Source organism: Adiantum capillus-veneris, chromosome 8 (assembly GCF_014529385.1).
Source record: "Adiantum capillus-veneris isolate H3 chromosome 8, ASM1452938v2, whole genome shotgun sequence".
NCBI classification, from domain to species: domain Eukaryota; kingdom Viridiplantae; phylum Streptophyta; class Polypodiopsida; order Polypodiales; family Pteridaceae; genus Adiantum; species Adiantum capillus-veneris.
The window spans coordinates 43,830,902-43,854,629 of record NC_140938.1 but is presented as its reverse complement, the minus strand read 5'-3'; the positions used below and the strand labels follow the sequence as shown (position 1 = coordinate 43,854,629).

The following is a 23,728-nucleotide window of genomic DNA, read 5'->3' as shown; positions in this document are numbered from 1 at the left end:
TAGCATGCATACATCCGATAGGAAAGATATCAAGGATGACATGCCAGACTTGGGCAGGTACACTAACCTTGGAGGGACATTATATATTTAGGGTTGTTGTTGAAGAGGGCACCACTTTTGCGAGTCCATGTTATGAGAAAAGAACTTGGTGCATTCGCAAGGCCCATATTTTAGGCTTGAAGTTGAGTCATTTTTCCAACTTGAGCTGCTAGGGATTTGCAATGCTGCTAGGGATTTTCAAGAACATCAAAATCAAGTTTGAAACATTCAAGTGATGAAAAATCAAATTCAGGTTTTGAAACTACAAGTGCTTGAAAAAATATTGGTAGCTAAAAACTCACAACTTGAGGTTGTTTAAGGTTGTAAATAGTAACACGTTATTGAAAACACCATTGAGAATCATCATCACTGATATAATCATCAAACTCATCTTCATACTGCTCTAGAATACATTCACACGCTTCTTGCAACCTTGATATCCCCCGAGCCATAGAGCATGACTTCCTCTTCTTACCGACACGACTACTATGCCACTTGTGTGCATCGTCAAGAAGATCAGAAAACCAATCCAAATCCTTTTGAGAATCACACATGTCCTGATGACATGATGCATCCTAGAAACTTTGCATAATCCGATACAACTCCTTGGACAACTTTAGCATGCAATACTTGACACAAACCTCCTCCTTTGGACAAGGCATACACATGTAAGAACATCCCTTTGCATAGTGCCCATGTTTTTGACAAATAGAGCACTTCTTCTTCTTCTTCTTCTTTTTTTCTTTACCGTCTTAAAGTAAATATCAAAGCGATAGCAAACAACAATGACTTCATACTAAAATAATCTTCAAAAAATTGCATAAAGTTGTGTACTGCATAACTTGCATAGTTTTGGGAAACTAAAACTATCTGCAACAACAAACAACAATTGCTTGAACTGAATTTCAATTGATTGCACAGAATTTGCATGCACTAAAACTGCACAGAAACTTTCAAGAACCTATAAACACCTGAAAATGCACAAAATTGTTTTTACCCTAAAACTCCATCAACAATAATTTGAGGAGCATAAATTGATGACATTTTATAACCAGTTCTTAAGTGATTTATGATTGAGCCTCTAGCCTTGCAAAACACTTCAAGGAAATTTCCAAAACTAGCAATAGTCTGATCATCCTTTGACAGTATGCCATTGGTGTCATCAACAAATTGTTGGAGACATAAGTATTTCTCTGCATTAGGGATCTTTATGCCTTTTATGTTTCCCTTTTCCATAGCACCTTGGACTAGCCATCCCAAGGTAACCCTGTGTGATTGAGTTAGTAAGGGGGATGCTTTAGACAAGTTCCCATTAATTGCAATCTTTGCAAATGCATTACCAAACAACACCTGTACAAATTTGATGACTTTTTTGCCAAAGCCCATGCCAAAAAGAGAATGAATCCTGTCATATGCTTTGTCAAAGTCTATTTAAAAATAAATATTCCTACTCACTCTATTGGGCATATTCAATTGCTTCCCACAAAGTAATGATGGAGTCCAAGATGAATCTTCCTTCAATAGAACGTTTTTGTTCAGGAAGGATTTTCTGATGCATGATAGGACTAATTCTCTTGGCTAAAGCTAGAGAGAAGATCTTATAAACAGAAGCCAGACATGTTATGGGACTCCAATTGCCTAGAGCCTCTTTCTCTCTCCTCTTGTGTATGAGCTTTATAACCCATGTGTTTATAGAAGTAGGATGAGCACCAACAACGAGAGCATCCATCTATATGGCCATGAGATGGGGAATGATAAATTCGTGTTTGATGGTAAAATTCATTGGGAAGACCATCCAACCCTGGAGACTTTCCAAGTTTAAGTGCAAAAATGGCATCTTTATCTCCCCCTTGTTAAGAGGTTGATCCAAAATCTAGGCCATTTGAGAGACAAACATATTTTCTTATCCTAGCTATTAGAGTCGTGGCCTTAGTTTGGTCAACCCCTCTCAAGGTAGGATTTGAAAAGATGCCAGTGAAGAATCTTTTAGCAATATCAATATTTTCAAGATGAGACTTAGGAAGACTACCATTTTGGTCCTTCAACAAGGGAATGAAATCTTTAATTTTTTTTCCTTTTGAGGAGAGAAAACATATGTTTGTTAGGCCTATCCATCTTGCCTACCCAATGATCTCTGGTCCATATGATGGAAGCTCTAGCAGCCAAAATATCCAAATTCTTTAACTTCTCTTTAAGCTCTAAGATGGGAGGAGAGGGGGGGCTATTGGGAGGGATAGAGGATTCTAAGTCCTCTATCTGGGCCCTTATCATCATCCTTCTTTTAGATCTTAGGTCTCTAGCTTTGGTTTTTTAGCCTACCAAGTTTTTTGGGTCCCTTTGACAGCTATATCCCATGCTTTGAAGGCTGAGTGGTATCCTTAGAAAGATTTAAAAAAAAAATATTTGATACCTTCTTTAACAACAATGATTCCAAAGAGAGTTTAGTCTATATGAGGCCACACCCTAGCCCTAAAGTTCCTTTTGGAAGTCACAAAGAATAAGAGAATAAGAGGCCACACCCTAGCCCTAAAGTTCCTTTTGGAAGTCACAAAGAATAAGAGAATGATCAAACATAAGCAGAGTGGAATCGTTGGAGCAACTTACTTGCCAACAATCTTGAAGGTGTCCAAAACTCATGTATGTAGCAGTTGCCTATTTGCTTGTTGCTCCATGTGAATCCTATGTCAGAGGATTGTTGAATCATAAAGTGCGCCACTCCCTAGGCTTTACACTAAGGTCTATGGGATCCATGAAGAGTCACCTTGAGGGAAGTGCCAAGAGGCATGAGCAAGTTATAAATGTGGAGCCTTGTTGTAAATGAATCAATCAATCGATCATGTGAATGGAACAAGGAAGTTGAAGTCTATTCTTGTCTTGCGCCATCTCTCTCTCTCTCTCTCATGCTCTCTCTCTAACCGCTAACCACCATCTCCCCCTTCTACACTTGGCGATCCCTGCTGTGTATCTCCTTATGGGGATGGGAGAAAATTCTAGACAATGTAGGGGAATGGGCAAGGCGGTTATGCCGCGGGGTTGAAGGTTGAACCGCACATGAGGTGTGTTCAAGTCCCCTTGCTTGCATGATGTTTTTGATGAGCTGCATAGTCAAAACAAAGAATGTTCCACTCTAGTGCCAAAAGGGGATTGAACTCGCGTGAAATCCAAGACAACAAGAATCAAAACTGCTCGGGTAATTATCTTCAGTGATCGAAGTGGCATTCAGCATATTGTATACTCTATTTTTTCTGTGAATGCCGCATAAAACAGTTTGCAAGGAAGCAATCGGCTATAGCATAACTTTGAGGTGCAACCAAAGGGGTAACACCATTGTGCTCCTAATTTCCACACAAAAAATAAAATGATTTGTGTGTTTTTTGTGAGCGTTGCCGCCCGCTGGCATGGATATTCAAGGTAGTCATATTGGTTTTGCTTGAGGGAGGCAATCGCTATTCGTCCACTCGACCAAGGCAACAATACAATGAATAAGCATTGAACTAAAGAAATGGTGCAAGCCAATTCCATTTGCTTCAACTTGTGACAAGCAGAGACTGAACAGGTGCAACGTGATCATTGCATAAGGCCATCCGGTTACAAGGAAGAAACTCACTATAGCGTATCAATTGCACACAACAAGGCAGTGTATGAGGCTAAAGAGGTGCAACCGGTATGAAGTTGCAAAGATAATGCATGTCTATGACGGCGGAGATCAAGCCCGCAAATTTGATTGACTAGCGTTGTTGCCAACAACTTGTGTTCAACCTGTTATGCTGAGAATTTTGCCGAAATACTACAGCATTTCTTAAAGTCACACCAAGGAAAATTGGAGCATCCGGTAGCTGATCGGCCAAGAGAACAACCTTTAAGGTCATTCTCTTTGCTACATTACCTGCGTACCAAGAATCAAAGCTTTGCGAGTTTTTCTTGGTGAAAATCGAATGCTTACTTAGAGTGTATTCACACTCGGATACAAAGGTACGACATTTTTTTGCATTTGACAAAAATGTCGTTAGTAGAGCACGAAAAAACTTAGGCTCGAGTAAAATTATGCTGCAAAGCTTGTTTTGACACAAGTTTTAGAAATTTCAATGAGCATATCACATATTTGAAATACATGATTGATGGAAGATGATGGCATGGGGAAAAAATCCAAGCCACCTTGCATTTTTTGTGGCGACAGTGACCACAAATGGACACAATGTCTCAATAAACCATCGTTACAATGCGGTCATGAGGACCATAAAGCCCACCATTGCTCATTGATGTTATTAGAGCATTTTTGCATTTTAAAACATGACATTGCACAAAACAATTTGCATAAATTCAAGGCGTGGGTAGCAGATTTTGTCAATGTAGCATAAAAACCATAAACATGGTTTTGCAAGCATGGAGGAAATAGACGCAATACATATCTGCATTTAAATCTCATCAAACAGTTGCAAGAGAACACTCAAAATTTGCATGAGTGCCTTAAGGAGAGAATATTTCTTAAAAAAGTGTTGAGAGTATGGCATATTGTAGCCGAAGAGGGAGTAGATAATTACTCAAGTGATCATGACGACCATGATGAACATGGGATTGGTGGGAAAATGATGGACATTGGAGTGAAGAGAGAGGACCCTATGAGTCAAGAAAGCCAAGGAGAGTCCCCGAGTAGCTCCATACTCACATCTTGCACCAATAACCAAAGAATTGTGGGTCAAATTCCATCGGTTTTTGATGGAGAATTACATGATTTTGAAGTCTTAAAAGATGATGATGATGACATAGATTTGTTTTTTGAACATCATGAGATGATTCAAGAAATTAATGATTGCAACTATAAAAATGAATGCTTTGTTGAGATTTGTGAAGAAACATTGAAGAAAAATCAAGATGAAAATCAACTCTCTTTTCTTGTTGATGACAAAAATGATGGCATCGATGCTTTTGTGAATTCTCTCACATTGGAAGAAGATTTTGGTGGCTTACATGATGCTGAAATGGTGACTAACCAAAATGATGTTTTTGTTGATGAGATTTTCAAACATGAAGAACAAAGTTTGGTGTGTCTGAAGCAACCTATTGGTATGCTAAATGATTGTTTGGTGTGTGTGAAGTAATCTATTGGTATGCTAAATGATTGTTTGCTTGAGGCAATGTTGTGTGATGGGATATGTGTATTTATCCACAAATTAGTGCCTATATAAAGCATGATGGGGCATGTATGCTTATCCATGCTAGGAAATGTGATGATGATGTGATTTTAAGCAAACTAATGCTTATTTTTGTGCATGATGATGCAAAGATCTTATGGCTTTTTCTCATTGTAAGCCTAGAAGGAGATCATGTTTGGTGTCTTGAAGTCCAAATTTCACCAAGGAATGGAGTTTCTCTTTGCACAAATGAGATGGAGCTAATGTTTTTGGATTTCAATGTGCTTGTTGAAAGCATAGCTTTACAAATTGCAGCCAAAGCTCACAATCTTTTTGAAGAAGTGTTTGTCAAAGCAAAGGATTTTTTGTTGAAATTTTTTTATCCTTGTTTACAAAACAATGAAGCTTATTTTGAAGTGATTGGCTCAAAGATGGAATCCACTCAATGGAGTGGAGCTTTTCTCATTACTTTATGGTTCTACAAGTTTGTTTTGTATGAGCTCTCATGGATGTTGATTTACTTGATGGGTTCCCAGCCCTGGCATGTTGCCAATAAATGGTGCACTTGTATTCACATTTTTTGGTGAGAGGACACACTATACATGGTCTAATGATTGTAATGCAATATATAGCTTTAGGAAGTGTATTTGTGCATCTTGGATTGAGTTCCAGGCACTATGCTTTGCATTTTCTAAATGCTTGGGGGGGAAAAGGGCGGTGTTTCATGGACTATTGTGGTGTATATGTGTACCTTGGAGTAGACTCCAGGCACTGCACTTTGCATCATGGTATTCTATAAGCACTGAGTTTTTGGAACAAGGGATTTTGTAGGTATCGAGTCAAAAGTTTTTGTCTTTGAAAAAACTTTTTACCACTGGATTGTGCCAGGTGTTGAACAATAAAGTGCACCACTCCCTAGGCTTTACACTAAGGTCTATGGGAGCCATGAAGAGTCACCTTGAGGAAGCCATTGACATTCTTTGACAGAGTGATTCTTATATTTAACAAGATATCTATGATATTGTGTACCGGTGTGTGTAGTAGTGAAATCATGATCAACAATTGATTATGGAAGTAATAATTCTTCATCATCTTTGAGTAAGGGTGGGTCGTCAAAAACAGGTGCAATAGGTGTACCTTTAAATTTGTGCAACAAACTTACATGAAAAGAGTTGTGGATGTGCCAGTGATGTGGAATGTCAAGCTTGTATGCATTGAGGTTAATGATTTTGGTGATCTTGAAGGGACCATAAAATCTAGGGGCTAACTTGACCTTGGAGGTGCTTTTCAATGTTCTTCAAATGACGCTTTTCAATACGCAACCAAACATAATCATTTAAATTGAACTCAATGAACTTACGCTTTTTGTTGGCTTGTGTTGTATAGCGTGCTTAAGCTTTTTGGATAGTGGTGGTGACTTCTTGCAAAATGCGAATGTGATTTGTGCAGGGGTATTAGCCATAGGAACATTACTAGTGAGGGTGGTCATAAGAATAGGCAACTTCTTACCATAGACAATCTCGAAGGAGATTTGTTAGTGGCAGAGTGGGGAGTGTTGTTGTAAGAAAATTGTAGGAGAGGAAGATGTTGGTCCCAATTTGCTACATGTCTATTGTGTAGGCCCTAAGGAGGTCAAGGATAGTACTATTGTCTGCTTCGGTCTGGCCACCATTACTTTCAGGGTGGAAGGCAGATGTGGAGTCCATTTTGGAGCCGAGATTAGTGCAAAATGCAGACAAAAAATGATTGGAAAATCGACCCTCACGATCAAAAATCAGTACTTCAGGAAAAACATGGTGAGGAAAAATGAGATTCAAAAACAATTTTGCACCTTGAGGTGCAGTGAGAGTCTTTTTATGGGGAATAAAATATGCTTGTTTACTAAACCTATCTACAACAGTCCATATCATATCATTGTGCGAAGAGGTGGGTGGAAAGCCTGTGAAAAAATCCATGGAAATCTCTTCCCAAGGGCCCTTTGGAATAGGTAGTGGCATGAGAAGGCCATGAGTTTTACCATGGTGTCGCTTGATACGTTGACAAACAATACAGTGTGAGAAATTGTGCAGCTACCACGGTGACCCATATACTTTGGTGCATGCATTTTGTAAATTGCAAGTTCTTTAAAGTGTGCAGTGACACAAAGCTTTTGACGGTAGAAGACAAAACCATTTGCAAAATAATAGTCACCAACAGGCAAGTAATTATTGGCAACCAAATCAGACCAGGCATGTGAAAAATCCATATCTGTTTCATAAGCAAGAATCATAGCGTCAAAAGATTGAATTTCAGCAACAGAAAGATGATTAAGATACACCGCTTGAATGTGAGCAAACGTGTAAGAGTCACCTTACAAATTTGATGGGGTGCATACAAATTTGATGATAGTCGGTTTATCTTGCTAACATAGAGGCGCCTTTTAACTTATCAAGGAGATCATTGATGCGGGGAATATGGTAGCGATTCTTCACAGTGACCTTATTGAGAGCCCTATATTCTATGCACATCCTAAATGTTGTATCTTTTTTCTGAACAAGTAGAAGGGGAGCACCAAAAGGGGAAGAGCTAGGTCTAATAAGGCCTTTTTCTAGGAGGTCAGAGACTTTGTGTTGGATTTCATGTTGGTGCATGGGACTGTGACAATATGGTGCACGGTGCGGTGGTTGGCTGCCAGGGATTATTTCTATTGTGTGATCTATGTCGCCTCAAGAGGGAGGTAAGTGAGATGGATAATGGTGAGCAAAAAAATCATCATATTCATGTAGAAATTGTTGTTGTTGAGGAGAGAGAGCGGGTTACTGCTCTTCCTCAACCTGTGTAACATATACCATATACGCTTTGTTTTCTTTCCTAAGTGCACGTTTAACTTGAATGTGGGAAAGGAGTGCGTGTGTCTCAAGCTTGGGGTTGCCTGTGAGAGTGATGTGTTGAAACTTGACCTTGAAAAGTAAAATACATCGTGTGCATCGTGTAGTCAATGTTAGGGTTATGCTCATGACGAAAAGGCATACCTAAAATTATGTCGGTTGATTGCAGTGGTGCAATAAGAAAATTACGCTTTTGGATGTATGCACTTATAGTAATTTCAACATCATTAACCATGTAAATACCATTAAATCATGTACCTTGGAATGCACTCTTCACTTTAAAGTGTGACTTTATTTTAGTTAAATGTAATTTGTGTGCAAAACGTTCAGAAATAAAATCATGTATACTGTCGCCGCCGTGCAAAAGAGATATTGTTGTATCGTGTATAGAAGCAATCATTCGCAACAAAGAGTGTACAGTAAAAGGAGTACATGTTGCATCGACTACATTGAGAGTAGCAGGGGAGGGATCAATAGTCCAATCATCGTAGATTTTCGTATTCATGTCAAGAGTATGTAGCTGAGCCACTTGATTGGGATGTTGGCGGTTGAGAGGGAAATTGTCCATGACATGGCCAATTTTGTGCCAGCGATGACACACTATGCAAGGACGATTGTTTGTGGGAGGTGCAGTGGTGGGTACAGCCGATGGAGATGCAAAATGATGAGGTGTTTGCCCAAATGTAGGGCATCGTGTACCATAGTTCAAGACAGTTCGTGGAGGTGGTGTATTACATGGAGCAGTCAAAGCACGTGCAGGTGCAAAATGGAGAGTGCGTGGTGTCTTATATTTATTGGGGTCTTACCTGCGATTATTATTGAAGCGCAAGAAATTGTTGAAAGGAGGTGGTTGGTTCCATGGTAGATTAACTTGCAGCATATGTGTGATTGAATTGATCTCCTTTTAAGAATCATGTGCATAAGAAATCGCCTTGTAGAGAGTGGTTGGCTTCAAAGAATGGAGCTTGGCTCAAATACCATGTTGAAGTCCATCTTCATACTTGATTTGAAGTGTATCTTCGAGAACAGCCTCCATCATCCGCACGAGCAGAAGGCATTGCCAAAAACTGTCAGTGTACCGTCTCAGTGTTTTGCCTTCTATCCAAGAGAAAGTAGACTAGGCACGTCGAGCCTACAAGTGGAATTGGGGTAGGAGAAAGTTGTGCTTGATTTGTCTTTGAAATTAGAGCCAAGTGGTTGGGCGGTGTGTGTTGTGGCGGGTGACGTTCCACCAAAGCGAAGCCTTACTGGTCATGTGGTTCATAGCACACTTAATTTTGTTCTTCTCGAAGAAGGATTCATCAACAAAATAATCAATCAAATTGACTAACCCAAGAAAGAACGACGTTACAAATTTTGCGGCCATCATAGCGGAAAAAATTGAAAGCGCAACGATTGATTTTTTGTTCTTTATGGTCAGCTTGGTTGTCAAAGGTCACCTTGAGAATTTAGGCGAGGCACTCGTCACTGAGCTCGGCATCATGGTCGCGTTTTTCATGTTCAGCAAGTTGATGTTAGAGCTCTTAGACATCCTGTTGGAGAAGCTTGATCTGCTAATCGATAGAGAGTGCGTCAAGTAGTAGAGAATTATCGATCGGCATGATGCAACACGTGAAAATTGCGTGATAGTATTCACGATATCGTAGTCGTAAGCGAGGCAAGACGAATCAGTCGCTTTGATGAGTAGCTGCAAAGCAACTTGCATGTATTGGAATCTACGAGGAGTAGTGTTCGATGGAGCACGCGGCGTCTTCAACTTACATCAACAATGAGCTGCAATGAAATCGGGAGAAGCCATCAGTTTGTGAAGGAGATGCCTCGGGGGGTGCACTATGTAATCATGTTAGTGTATAATGTGAGTTCAAAAGGAGGGGTTTTAAAATACAAAAAATTTAGGCAATTTAACAGAGATACATTAAAATAAGGGGTTTTTATATTCAATTTTGAACAAAAATCCTAAAATAAGGGGTCTTTTTATTCATTTTGACATGTTGAAGGAGGGTTTTTTTAATACCCGGCAAACGCACTTTATATGGGGGGTACTAATGGTGAACTCCCTGAGGGAGATGCCCGAGTGTGAAGATTGTTGCAGATACCGAGGAGGAGAGGGATAAGGAGACCATAGTGGTGAAGTGGAAAAAGGGAACCGTTAGATTGGTAGAACTGGTACTCAACCGCACAAGAAGAGTCCCATAATATCTAAGAATATGAACAGAGGAAATTAAATTGAGAGCAGGGAGCACACCCTACGGGCTGAGGTCGGTAGAGTACGCCAGGAAGGGGCATGAACGTCACCCATCAGCCTGCCAGTAGGGAGTAGAACCAACCAAGGACTGTGGCGGGAGTCAGGAGAGTCGGCAATGCGTAGGAGGAGAGGGAGACCGAAGCGGGCTGCAGTGTGAAAGTGTGTGTGTGTGTGTGTGGGGGGGGGGGGGGGGGGGGGACGTGCCAAGGTGGCAAGAGGGGAACAATAACGCAGGTGATGTGCTCTGGGAGAGAAGGACAAGAGAAAAAGAAAGTCGATTTTTCAATGCTGAAATTGGAGTCGTGTCACCGAAGCCATGCAAAGAAGAGAGGGTAGACGATGGGTGGGCTATGCAAAGTAGGAGCCAAAACCCACTGTGGTTGTTGACACGTGCGCCACCTTTTTGTTTTTTTTTCTTTTGGTAAAGTGGCCGCTTGGTCAGGAGAAAAGGGTGCATACGAATCAGTAACCAGCATGCCAAGTGAGCATGTAGGGGAAGGCGGGAGATTCTGAGAGGGGTGGGAATATGCATGCCACTGCCATGGAGTCATAGAGAAGCCCGCAGCCCATCTAAGCATTTAGGGCCAAATGACGGCTGAGAGTGGACCACCTGTGGCACCGTCAATTGGAGTTCAACCCACGACTCATGAGATAGAGACACCTCATGAGGGGGTTAGGAACTTGAGAGGGGATGGGAGCGTTGCACCTGGTGGAGTTGTTGGCGATGGAGGTGGGGAAGTAGCGGTTGGTTAGGCGTTGATTATTGCTGCAGGTGCAAGTAGGAGGAGGAGAATCGGTGCTGCAGGCCCACCGCTATTAAAAAAATAAAATTTAAAAATTAAAAGTGTCTACTATGTAGTAACTTATCGTGGAGTCGATTTACACGTGCTCCCACGACCTCTTCACTGCCATATCCTCCATCCTCTAGTCCTTCCAAACGATATCGCACGAGTACAAATGGGCCGTCCGTGCCTCCACGTCAGCACGTGTTCTCGTTGGCCGTACGCCTGCGTCTCTATAGCACAAATGGTCGTGCTCCCTTTCTTTATGGAGGGGAAGATATGGGTTCGATTCCCATTGAAAGTCGTGATTCTCTTGTCTTCTGCAAGACTCACAATTTAGAAAAACTAATGAATCAATCATTATATTGTTAATGATAATTAAGTAAGAACTAATCATGTTTATACTAATTAAGCTACAAAATTCACTTAGCTTTGCATGCGTAGTTTCCATGGTGCGGAATCAATCGGAACATATCCACTGGCTCTAATACCACTGTTGAGGGGTTGGAAGTCGTGATGCCGCAAACCGACTGCATAAGCCTTTGCATGCTCCTCAAAAATGAGTATTCCATGCACACACACACACACACACACACACACACACACACACACACACACATGTTTCTTTTTGAGATCCAATATCATCATCACTGTCACTAATTTGCAGCGGAATGTTAGAAATACCTGGTCCTTGGGTATCAAACTTGATTTTTTTTGGTCGACCGCGATGGTTTCGTTGCTTAGATTCCATGACATATTCCGGCCGATGGGAGCTACTTGTTCCTGTTCTGTCCCTCTTTTTGCGTTGTACTGTTTCTTTGTCTCCATGCAAAATTGGCTGCGCATACATGGGAGTCATTGCAACAGCCTCGTGTAATAGATGGGCCACGTTGGTTGGAGTTGGAGTTTGCTGAGATTCAACTCGAGAAAGCAAGGTTTCCATTGTGGGACCCGTTCCTATATAACGCCCAGTAGTATATCCCAAACGCTTTTCACATTGAATATATGAGTTTATAACATCTGTTACACATGCATCATACAAGGATATTTTTCCCTTTCCACCTTCACCTGCTAACCAACTGGCATGTACACTTTCTGATAAATTAACATTGGGAATTTGTGCCCACTCCCACGGACTTAGACCACCCTATGAAATGCAAAAAAACATGAATTAAAATTTATAAATTTCATGTATGAAAAGAAATTTTTCTAAAAATATAGATTGTACTTACATTTGTTCCAATTCCTCCCTAGTGTGAAATTCGTTGCTCCCACCATTTAAACCATCTGCTCACTCTTGTGATGCTCTCTGTAGATAGATGTTGTCTCCACCACTTTTGAATTGAAAGTGCCTTTTGAGATGCAAGCACAATGGTCTTACAAGCTCTCCAGTCCTCACACATATCAATGTGTTGATTTGTTAGATGTTGAGGTATCCACTTTTAATTACTTACAACAGAAAGTGTAGTTGCCCTTAGGATGTTTGGTTATGCTCCTAGTTTTGAAACCTCTAGAGTAGGACACTTCCAACAAGGCTTTTTACTTACAGAAAGAGTAGCTGCCCTTAGAATGTTTGGTTATGCTCCTAGTTTTGAAACCTCTAGAGTAGGATACTTCCTTTGTTATACTTGCTATGTAATTGTATCCAAAGACAAGAATGTTAAGCTTCTTGGTCGGTACAATAGTACTTAGAAGAAAGAGTAGCTGCCCTTAGAATGTTTGGTTATGCGCCTTCTTTTGAAACCTCTAGAGTAGGATACCTCCTTTGTTATACTAGCTATGCAATTGTATCCATAGAGAAGAATGTTAAGCTTCTTGGTCTGTACAATAGAAGAAAATTACTTAGTACAGAGGAGACATGCTAGAAGACAATAATGTAAAGAGACTCAAAAAATCATGTTACATTGCAACTAAAAAAATTCTACAATGTCTTTCATTTCTTGTAGAATTTCAGCTTATGTTACGACCAATGTTAGTTGATTCCGGGATTCCTTTTAGAAGGTGTTTAGATATTTGAAGCACATGTTTGTGGATCTCTTTCTCTCTTCATCCTTTGAAGTTTCCTTCTATGAGAACCAATTGGGTAATTATTTAACAAGCATTGATGCTTGTTTTTCTACCTCCTTTTCTTGTACATTTGAAAAATGAAGTGTGTGCTTCTTCGTAATGTGATTTTTCCATTCCTTGAGTGTTCCAAGTTTCAAGTGACCCTTATTTTACAAAATAGGGACCATGCAAGTAGAGAACATTATACAAAGTTTTTAAAAAGGTAATTGGAGAGTTCAATACCGAAGAGTTCAAAACTTGTAGTATTACATCAATTACTTACTTTCCAAGCTTACCAAGTAATAAGTAATAACGCATGCATGTCTAATAGATGATGGAAAAAGCTTCATTGCCTTCTTGAAGTCTTTTGCATATATGGTTGTACCTACTTGTTGTCTTATAAATATTCAAGAATTGAGCAAGCCTCTTTCATACATCCCAATCTTTTGTTGGATACATCTTGTCTACTCTTTACATTTGTCCTAAGACAGAGATCCTTCCACCATGTTCGCATTGCATTTACTTGTTTACTGTCATGGTTGCTTAGAAATCTTCTAGCTTTTGCTCCTCCCATCGAAACATCCTAGATAACATCTCTTGTTCCTTTTGAAAAGGTTTGGATCCTTTTTTAAATGTACATGTCTACTATGGTAGCCATCCGTGATAGCAAGGCTTCACATTTTTCCATGCATTCATATGCAAGTTTGGTTAGTTTTATTTAGTATGCATAATCTAAATGTAAGCAAATTAGTTTGTTTAAACTTTTGGGTCTCTGCATGCAATGTACATATATACACATTTTGGAGCTATACTAAAAGAAATGGATCCCAAAGCATTAGAGAAGAAGGTAATGAGATAAAATAGCCGTCTGTCTATTTACAGGGTGGGTTCCCAACGTTACTTACAACAATCCATTTTTCTTGTTCACATGCTTTCCATACATTAGAGACAAACGTATTTTGTATTGGCACTTCTATGTATATCAAACATTCATTGCAAGGCTTTCAAGTTAGCACTCACATTCCTTTCAATCGTGTGAAGACACCAATATAATCAACATGGAGAAGTTCTTCTGTATTGTATTTTGGCTCGCTATAACATTTGGAATATTTGTATGAGAGAAATGCCACTTCAATGTGTCATGATTTTCTACTGGTACCTGGGCATTTTTAGTCCAACATAACTCCATTCCTGATTGCACTTTGGACTTGGGATATGTCTTTTCTCTCGGCTATAATCGAAGGCTCTGTTCATCAATGGAATGTTGATTCTTTCCTTTTTTTTTTTGCATTTTTTATTCTAAGCCTCATCAAGCTTCTCTACTACAAATTAAAGTTTTTCTTCACAATTAGTTTAATCTATTGCATAACATCGGACCATAGCAATTTGAACTTTTCTGACGTTCATCCATAGATGATTGAAAGCATCGTATTCATCATAAGGATTTTTTTTTCATATGGGCATTTTTCTTTGAATATTGTAATATTCTCAAAATTGTTGTATTTTTTCATTCAATAAAAGCTTTACTTTTACTACATTGTGAAGCTTGTAGTATTATAAAACTTGAAACCAAATGCTCGAGATAGCTCTATTTCCCCCTAAGCTCACTACAATTGTATCACATACCTCTTGGATTTGTGATGCATAAACCAAAACTTTTATTTCTTTCAAAATAAAAAAAGAGCGGACTTTGTGAGTTTTGTTTTTTTGTAATTTTAGAAGACTTAAGTTTTTTTATGAATTCATTATCTCATTTATGAATCTCACTTTTTTTTTTAGCATTAGACATGTAGAGTCATGAAATCATAATTACATGATCTCTCAAGCATTTCATTCTAGCCGAGCCTACTTACCTCAATCTTCACTCTCTTTCATGCTCTAGGCCATCTAATGCGTGCAATGCCAATGTTACATGCCTCATGCCATAGAATTCCACGAACTTATGGTGCCAACTCTACAGAGACTCTTGCAATTTTTAGACACTTCTAGAAATCCGTGGCCAATATTGGATCGACTGCAACAAAAGAAAAAACGTGTCTTCGTGAAAACTAGGGATATTGTGAAGCTGACAAAGAGTACTTAAAAACAGATTCTTACCAAATCTATCAAAGATTGCTTTCACCACGTGCATGCATGCTGGCATCCAAGTTTAACACCACAAGGATTCTTTAATTCAAAGAAAAGAAGAGAGGGTGCCTTGATTCGATCAATCCTCCTGATACAAGTTGAATTGCCACCATAGTACGGAGGGATACACCCGCTAGCCTCTTGCTAGGGAAGAGGAGAGATAGGCATGGTGATAGCTTCAAGGAGCAATAAATTGTAGATGTTAAGCCCTATGATACGGACCTCCTTTTCATCATTGAGGACCATTTATCATTTCAAGGAAGAAACCGTAGCTAGTCAAACATTCTCTTCTTGGAAATATGAAGTCTTTTTAGTTAAGGCTAAAAAGGATACTCAACATTATAGCCCATGCATGCCGCCCTTTGAGTAGACCAAAAAATCCTATCTAATGAAAACTCATCATTTGAGCTTGGCCAAAAAACAAAAAAAACAAGCTCAAGCAGCATGATTCCAAGTTCCTTAGAGATAGAAAGAACAAGGACTTTACCTTTACAAATTAAACTCCAGCTCTCTAGAAAGAATCCATTTCCATTAAAAGCTTTGTTCACCCATATTCACCAAGTGTTATGAGGAAGGGCCAAAATAATTAAATGTACAGCTTAGACCTGCCAATCTGAATTGGATTGGGGCTTGTATAAGAGGAAAGCAGGTGGGGTTGGTTGAAATTTTAATCCCCTGCTACGTCGGAGTAATAGGATTACCTGCTGAAAGAGCTTGATAAGAAAACATATCAAGCCCCTGCATGCGTACAAAGAAGGCGGTATCAATGTAGAGCTTGACATTATTGGCAACCTTTGCGACAGCACTCAAAACCACGTGCTTAAGGCTATGCAGGCTTCCAAATCCTGTAGAAAAAGGTGTCTTCTTGTACTCCAGAATCCAAGTATTGATATCCAAGACAATAGCTGATGCAGCCCATCTGCTCATAGTCCAGGAGCTACCCTCTGGATGTACGACACTCTGTATGCGGCCCTCTTCCCACTGCAAATGACATGGTAAGGAGATTAAAAGATAGGGTAAACACCAACATCCCTACATACATAGAGAGTCAGCTTGTCCTCAAGAGACATAGTCATCTTCTTTAGGGGTATCCATGTTCTTGGTGCAATAGCACATCCATACATATTTGCATATATACACAAGACCAACGTTTATACATGAGTACACAATGGGCTCCATTAGCTGTAGCAAATGCCACACATATGCATGTTTAGGGAACAAATGATCCATAATGTGTATGCTTCTACCGCTTTGCATGGGCACAGAAATGTGGGTAATGGGTTCTGAAACTTACCTCCATAACTCTACCTGCAAGAACTGTGAATGAACGGTCTACTAGCGAGCGCCCTAGAATTCCTGCTGTTGTCGACGCCGATCCCCATACAGAAACCATCTCCAGAGATGAGGCATACATGATACACCTGGAGTGTATCAAATGCCCATTCTGCAGACATGAATCAGGCCCAATCGAGACCGTAAGTACATAAGGCATGATGCTGCCATGGCTAAATTGACAAGCTCATACAAACCTCTGTTAGCTTCCAAGCATCATCCCCGTAGCCAGTGCAGTTTGACACAGAAGCAGCCTTTGTGATCCATGACATGCGCCGCTGAATGAAATCTAGGCGATCAAGAAGCCTTATGCGAACAAGCGACCTTTGAGCAAGCTCTACAAAGCTTTCATGGCTGAAATACATCTGTGAGAAGCACGGAAGGACCCAGGGGATGGCCAAAAGGACGATGAAAGGAAGGAGGAGAAGCACGGGGAGCCAAAAAGCCCTATCTGTGATACGGAACCGGCAGTGGTGAAGGGGCCTTGAAGGATAGGGGTTTTGGGTGTGAAGAGGACGCTTCTTTGTGAATGAAGATGAAACTGGAGAGGAGCAGGGAAAGGGAGGAGGCCATGGTTGGTTCTCTTTGGAGGAAGGTTGGAGAGGCTGTCGGAGATCAAGGGTGGCGGAGATGCTGGCTTTGCACATGCTGCACTCACATTGCGCGTCCTTTCTGCATTCCAAGTAGTAACCATCGCTGCGCAGCGACCTCGAACTCGAGAGAGTACTCTTGCAGGGAGAGCCTCGATCCTTGACGCCCATCTGTAGTGAGTGTGTGTGGGTTGAGCGACAGCAGGAGAGAGCCTTGCGCCAAATCCAGGCTGCGGTGATGACAACGGTCCCTTCGAAAGGATCCGTTATGCTAATTCATCAGTATAGGTATACGTAGCCTTGCTGGTGTCGCCCGTTTACATTGCTCACTACGTTCATCAGCCTGTGCAGTGTGCATAGCCTTGGCATAGAATGGCCCCTCTCACACTCTTTGGACGGACATTTTGCACTCAAGAGAAACCTTTGGAGTTGGGCATGAAGTAACTACCTAGGGTAGAGGGGCCAGTAAAACGAGCAGGGGTCCTGTGCAGAGACGGGTTGACCCTCACTGTACTTCGCATATAAAGCCTTAAGAGCAAGTAGCTTTCATTTGAGTAGTGAGCAGCCCAGCGTTGGCGTGTCTCTTTCCTATTTGTCCTGGAAGGCGTTCGAGCCCTACTGGTGCATGTGTCTCATTGCACCCCCTGGTTACGGTTGCCTTTTAGTGCCACTTTTTGCTACATTGAAAACACGAAAGGAGCTCGCCTTTCTTCTGCGCTTCATCACAGGCGTAAATGCTTTTGATGTAGAGTCCTTAGGCCAAAAGCTTTCAAATACGCCTCTCAGAGCTAGCAATGGTGATGCAGAAGGGTTGATTTTTCCCCTTGAATTTAGGCATCTCTCTATTGGCCCCTCTACTCTAAACTGAGTGGAACTTCAATCCCAAGTCTTTTTCGTCTAATAAATTATGTGCTAAAAAGGTCATATTTAGAAGGGTTCTCCTCAATGTTGAAGACCTCATTTATTTTTTTATTTTTTATTTTTGATGCAGTAGGAAATTAAATTGAAGCAAAGATGCAAGAAGGGATCTGATGGGAGGGCAGAGATCAACACCACAAGAGGGAACATATACAAGCAGCAAAGCATGCCTTTATGCTACATTACTTGGGGTGACTACGACAAACCAATATGTCTGGGACATGCAGCTTATAAAACAAAACCATGGAGATTCATGTATAACAACACTAATTTAAAGTGGGAACCCCATTTAATGTGGGAGAATAAAGGGGAACAAGAGTTAGAATATAAACATGTGCTTATGGATCTATCTCAACAAGAGGCCAAGGTTAAAGGGGTCCAAATGAGAGATGGTCTATCAAAGAGCAAAGCTAGCTAATGGAGCTTAAAGACCTTAGGGTTGGCTTCATTAAAGACCTCCAAAGGTTAGTGTTAAAATTCCTTTGACCTAGAAAAGCTAGGGATGTGCTTGAGGTGGGAACCCGGCCCAAGCTTGAGGTGCTTGTCGCGTTTGCTGACTAAGGTGATTGATGTGCTTGTTGTGCTTGAGGTGCTAAGGCTACGCTTGAGGTGCTAAGGCTACGCTTGAGGTGGGAACCTTCTCCAAGCTTGATAGGGTTGAGCTTGAGGTGGGAACCTTTTCCAAGCATGAGGGGCTTAAGGTGTTCCAAAAGTCAACAAGGATCCCTACAAGGAGGGACAAGAGAGAGAACACACACGCCCTCACACAAGGCAAGCCTAGTCCACACACACATAAGGATCCCTACAAGGAGGGACAAGAGAGAGAACACACACGCCCTCACACAAGGCAAGCCTAGTCCACACACACAATCTCATGTGCTCATTCTCTCTTGACAAAAGTGAAGCTAGGGGTGTGCTTGGGGGAGCTTGTAGGGGTCCAATCAAATTCTAGCTTGATCGACAAAGTGAAGCTAGGGGTGTGCTTGGGGGGGCATACTCTCTCTCTCTCTCTCTCTCTCTCTCTCTCTCTCTCTCTCTCTCTCTCTCTCTCTCACACACACACACACACACACACACACACACACACACACACACAATCTCATGTGCTCATTCTCTCTTGGAAAAAGTGCAAGAACTCCAGCTCCTTCTCCAAGCTTGTTGAAAAGTTGAGAGCCTACACCAACACTCTTGTCTATGGAATGCAAATCCAACCAGGAGCCATGCTCCAATGCTTAAGCTTGCATTCTTCTTCGTCATCATTATTATGCTATTATGCTATGCTATGCAAGAAGAGTGATGATAAGTGAGGAACTGTCTCTTTCTCGTATGTTACTTCTTCTTCCTCTTCCCTATCCTCATTCCCTGCTAGCTCTCTCCACCTTTGAAGGTGTTTGAGGCCTTGGGACTGAGGCCGGGGATGGCTAACGCTTTTACAAGTTTATGTTATGCTCGTGATGCATGAAGCTTTCCATCTTCATTGCATCACCTAGGTCACAAGGAGCACACATATTGTATCGTACCAAGTCTCTCTTTATGGGAGAATCTATAATACAAAAGCCTATTGGAGGGGGGACCGGCTCCACTTAAATCCGATCCTCAGTTGTTGTCATGTTCTCTAATTCTCTCTCTCAAAAAAGTATTGTTCATTCCAAGTTAATTTAAGTATAATGGTTGTGTTTCCTAGAATTTTTTCAATTGCATGGTCATCATTGCCTCGTTTAGGAGGTAGCTCATAAGGGATGTCGTCAATAAAGACATCTTGAAACCCCTTCAGAAAATTGGATAACTCTAATTCCTTTTGATTGTGTATATTTTCTTTTGCTAAAACATTAGGTTCATTTTGATATCTTTAACAAAAATCATGTACAAGGAAATAGGGCTCTTTATTGACTTAGTGAAATCTTGTGTATGTACAATGGGTATGGTGTTACCCATTTCCTTAGCATCTATGTACATATCTTTTTCCCTGAACCTAAAGGAGATTCTCCTTTCATGGAATTTAATATTGGCAGCCATGTGATCAAACCATGGTGCCCCTAGGACTACATCCTCATGCTTGAGAGGAGAGATAAATAAGTCCTCTTTGCCACATAGCTCTTAACATGGAGCCTCAATTTCTCGATTAAGGGAATGATTGAAGCTTCTTGCCCCTTGAAAGCACCGTCTACAGGTAGGACATCTCCCATCTCGTAGGCTTGTATGCCTAGCTTGGTGGCCAACTCTCTGGATATGAAATTGTTAGTAGAGCTAGGGTCAAAGAGAATAAAAGCATCATGTTCTCTTACCTTTCCCCAAGCATGGCATAGAGGAGATCCTTTGTGGTGAGTTTCCTTCTCTTGGATTTCAACCAAGGTAGGTCTAGGAGGCTCATGGTGGGTGTTCTTTTGGGGACAAGGGCGGTACACATGTCCTTGCTCTCCGCACTTGAAACAACGGTTATCTTTGCGATAATGCTCAAGCTCTTCAGGAGAGAGTTTACTTTTGCCTTTGTAAACTCCCTTCTCTTTAGCTTTGTTGGAGTTGCCCTTAAGAGACTTTTGGACATTGTCCTTCCCCTTAGGCTCATTGGAACCCTTGTTTTTTGTGGGCTTAAAATTTATTTTAGCCCCCATTTGGAAATTGATTCGAGAAGCCACCATAGTATGGTGTATAACCGTCGATATGGTGCGTGGCCTTTGGAAGTTGACATACTCCGCCATTTCTTCAGTTAAGCCCGCAAAAAATTGTTGCTTTTGCTCTCCAAAATCCAACTTTTTGAACACAGTGGCTTTGAGTTGTAGGTCTCAAAACTTGTCTACATATTTGTGAATGGATTCATAGGGAGAGAGCTTCAAGCTTCGCCATTCTGTGAGTACTTTGTCTTTGGCATCGGTGGCCAAAAACTGCTTCATAATGGAAGCTCTTAAAGCTTTCCATGTTCATGGAGCTTCACCGTTGGCTTTTGAAAGTGCATAGCTACATGGCATAGCTTAGAGGACTCCGTGAATCCCTCATCTCCAAACGCTGCATCGAACTATTGGATAAAGGCCAAAACTTTGTCCATAGCACCAAAGGTGCCATCGTAGGTAAGGAAAGAGATGCTCTTCCCTCCCTCTTTGAACTTCTTGAGCTTGGATGACCTCTTCCACGCAGCATAGGATTTCCTATGGCCTCTTCTTTTTGATGGTTCAAAGGTTGCATCATCACTTTATTCATAAGGTGAAGAATTTGAGGAAGATGGAGAAGAGGGTGATCTCTTTCTCGCCTTTTTGTTGCCTTGATCTTCTTTGTCTTCACCATCACTTTCATAAGAGGAAGAGGATGAAGAAGATGGAGAAGAGGGTGTCGTGTTTCTCTCCTTTTTCTTCTCTTGCTATTTGTCATCCCTCTTTGAATTATAGTGTGGAGAAGTGTGCGATGGTCTTCTTTGTTCTGGAGGTGATAGAGATCGTTTAGCCCGCTGTCTTTGTGGAGCCATCTCCGCCGAGGTGGCAAGAGACTCACTTCTTTCTCATTCCTTCGGTGGGGGCTCTTGAGTTCTCCTTTGAGAAGGAGATGTGTCATCAAGAAGAAAATTTTTGAGCCCTTCATATGGGTCCTCTTCTTCTTCCCGAATCGGAGAGAGACCTCTTTTGGAAGTCTCACAAGGAGGCTTCCTAGGTGTTCTCTCGTCATGGTGGGGAGCTTGGAGAATCCCATGAGCACGAAGCTGCCGTTGCACTTCACTTTGGAGGGATGGATTGCCCATGTATTATTGAAGCCTAGAAACAAGATAGTTAACAAGCATAGAGGCATCATTAGGAGCCTTCTCATTAGCAAAATCAAAGTTATCAACATTAATTTTACTCTCTTTACTATTGTGAGCCATTCTAACAACTTTTAGGTGTAAATTTTTTGGGTGTAGTTTGGCACTTCAAGCCCTACTTTCTACTCCTCTTTACCCCTTTAGAAAAAGCACTCAAGCTATTGTACGTGTGGCTCGGATACCATTAATTGCAAGGAATAGAAGAGAGGGTCGTTCAACACCAAAACAGCACCGGCTCTTGTCAAGCTTCTACTAGCTCAACAGTGGTTAGGCCATAGGAAATCCCCGTAGGAATTCACTATTAAGAGCATAGCTCTCGACGGTGATGCCTCGTTAACTGCACAAAGGCAGGCACACTGCAAGGCTGAAAAATCCCTATTCTACTTACTCACATGCAATTAATAATACCAACCATTTATAGCTAGCTTGAGTACCTCCCTTCTTGAGCAAGAAAAGAGAAACCTTGTGCTCCGATACCAATGTATTATTTCATGGCCTAGTAACTTGTGTGTAGTGGAAAATAGCATGAACATAGTGAGCATTTCATTCGAATAGATTCCTAATGGGAATAAAAAGAGTGCTTGGGTGGAGAGAGAGCAACAAAAAGTATAACACCTAGTTAGATAGCATGAACAATACTTCAAAAGAGAGAGAAATTAAGCAAGTGACAACAATTGAGGACTGGATTTGCATGGAGACGGTCCCCCCTCCAAAGGATTTGTATTATGGTTTCTCTCATCAAGAGAGACATTTTACAATACAATTCTTTATGTTCCTTCAATACTAGCTAGTGCAATGAAGTTGGAAACTTCAAGCACTAAGCAAAACACTTATCAAACACAACATCAATTCCCTCACGGTTTCAGACCCAAGACCTCACACACCTTCAAAGATGGTGAGAGCTAGCGGGGTATGAGAGTAGATTGAGAGGAAGGAGTAGTCTTACGAGAAACATGTACATCTCCTCACATAATCACTCATATTAGCATAGCTTAGCTTAGTAATTAGCATGGTGCAGGAGATGAGCATGCATTGAAGCTTAGCGCTTGGTTGGATTTGCATCACAAAGTCAAGAGTTGTTGGTGTAGGCCTCCCTTCTCACAAGCTTGGAGTAGGTGATAAGCTTTTCATTAAAGATTGAGAAGAGAGAGAGAGAGTCTTCTTACTCTACACATGAGCTTGTTTGAGTGTGTGTGGATAATTGCCTTTGAAAAATCAGCCCCCTCTCTCTTTTGGTCGACCCCTCTTGCTATTTGCTCATGCTAGCATCTCATTGGACCTCTCCCAGCTTAGCCAATAGGATTTTAGGAGAATAAGTGATAGCCTTCTGACATATGTCCCCCTTTCCCATTTTGTGAGAGATTTAGGTAATTAATAAATTCAATTAAACTCTCATTGGACCCCTTTGTCTCTTGGCCAATAGGAATCAGGCAAGCCATTAGGCTGCTGAATGCTCATTGGACCCCTTGGGAGACTATTCAATAGTCTTCTAGAGAGCTTAATTATAATTGGTTCTTTTATTAAGTGTTTTTAAATTAGTTAAACTAGATATACTCTAGCCTAATTCTCATTTCTCCACCTCCAAGGCCATCCAATAGGATTTGAGTACACCTTGTGGGCATCTGGCCTAGGGAGCTGACATGTGTCCCTCTTTCCCCTTGTGTACAAAGAAAACTTGTGTGTGTGTGTGTGTGTGTTTCTCTCTCATAATCTCCTTCTTGGGCTCGCCCCCTCCTATGTAGGAGTTTGTGAAGACTTTTTGGGACACACACAAAGCATCCAAATTCCTAAGCTTTTGACCATTGGACACAACCTTTGAATTTTGGAACCTTAGCATTTTGGAAGTCTTAATGGGCTGAACCTTAG

General features: G+C 41.1%; 1 protein-coding gene across 1 annotated transcript; it reads right to left on the bottom strand.

Annotated features, from left to right (window-relative positions):
- Nucleotides 1-15,726: 15,726 nt before the first annotated feature.
- Nucleotides 15,727-17,525, bottom strand: LOC147452049 (C-8 sterol isomerase). The gene is made up of 3 exons (XM_086518870.1): nucleotides 16,768-17,525; nucleotides 16,533-16,682; nucleotides 15,727-16,219 (listed from the first exon to the last, which is right to left on the bottom strand). The coding sequence occupies exons 1-3, from the start codon at nucleotides 17,329-17,331 to the stop codon at nucleotides 15,917-15,919; spliced, it is 1,017 nt and encodes a 338-aa protein (XP_086374996.1). The 5' UTR covers nucleotides 17,332-17,525; the 3' UTR covers nucleotides 15,727-15,916.
- Between the last annotated feature and the right edge of the window lie 6,203 nt (nucleotides 17,526-23,728).

Coding starts and splice junctions, on each gene's coding strand:
- LOC147452049 (XM_086518870.1), bottom strand. CDS start 17,331: ATGGGCGTCAAGGATCGAGGCTCTCCCTGCAAGAGTACTCTCTCGAGT. Junction 16,683..16,767: donor ATGCTTGGAAGCTAACAGAG/GTTTGTATGAGC, acceptor TCATGTCTGCAG/AATGGGCATTTGATACACTC. Junction 16,220..16,532: donor TTGCAGGTAGAGTTATGGAG/GTAAGTTTCAGA, acceptor TGTCATTTGCAG/TGGGAAGAGGGCCGCATACA.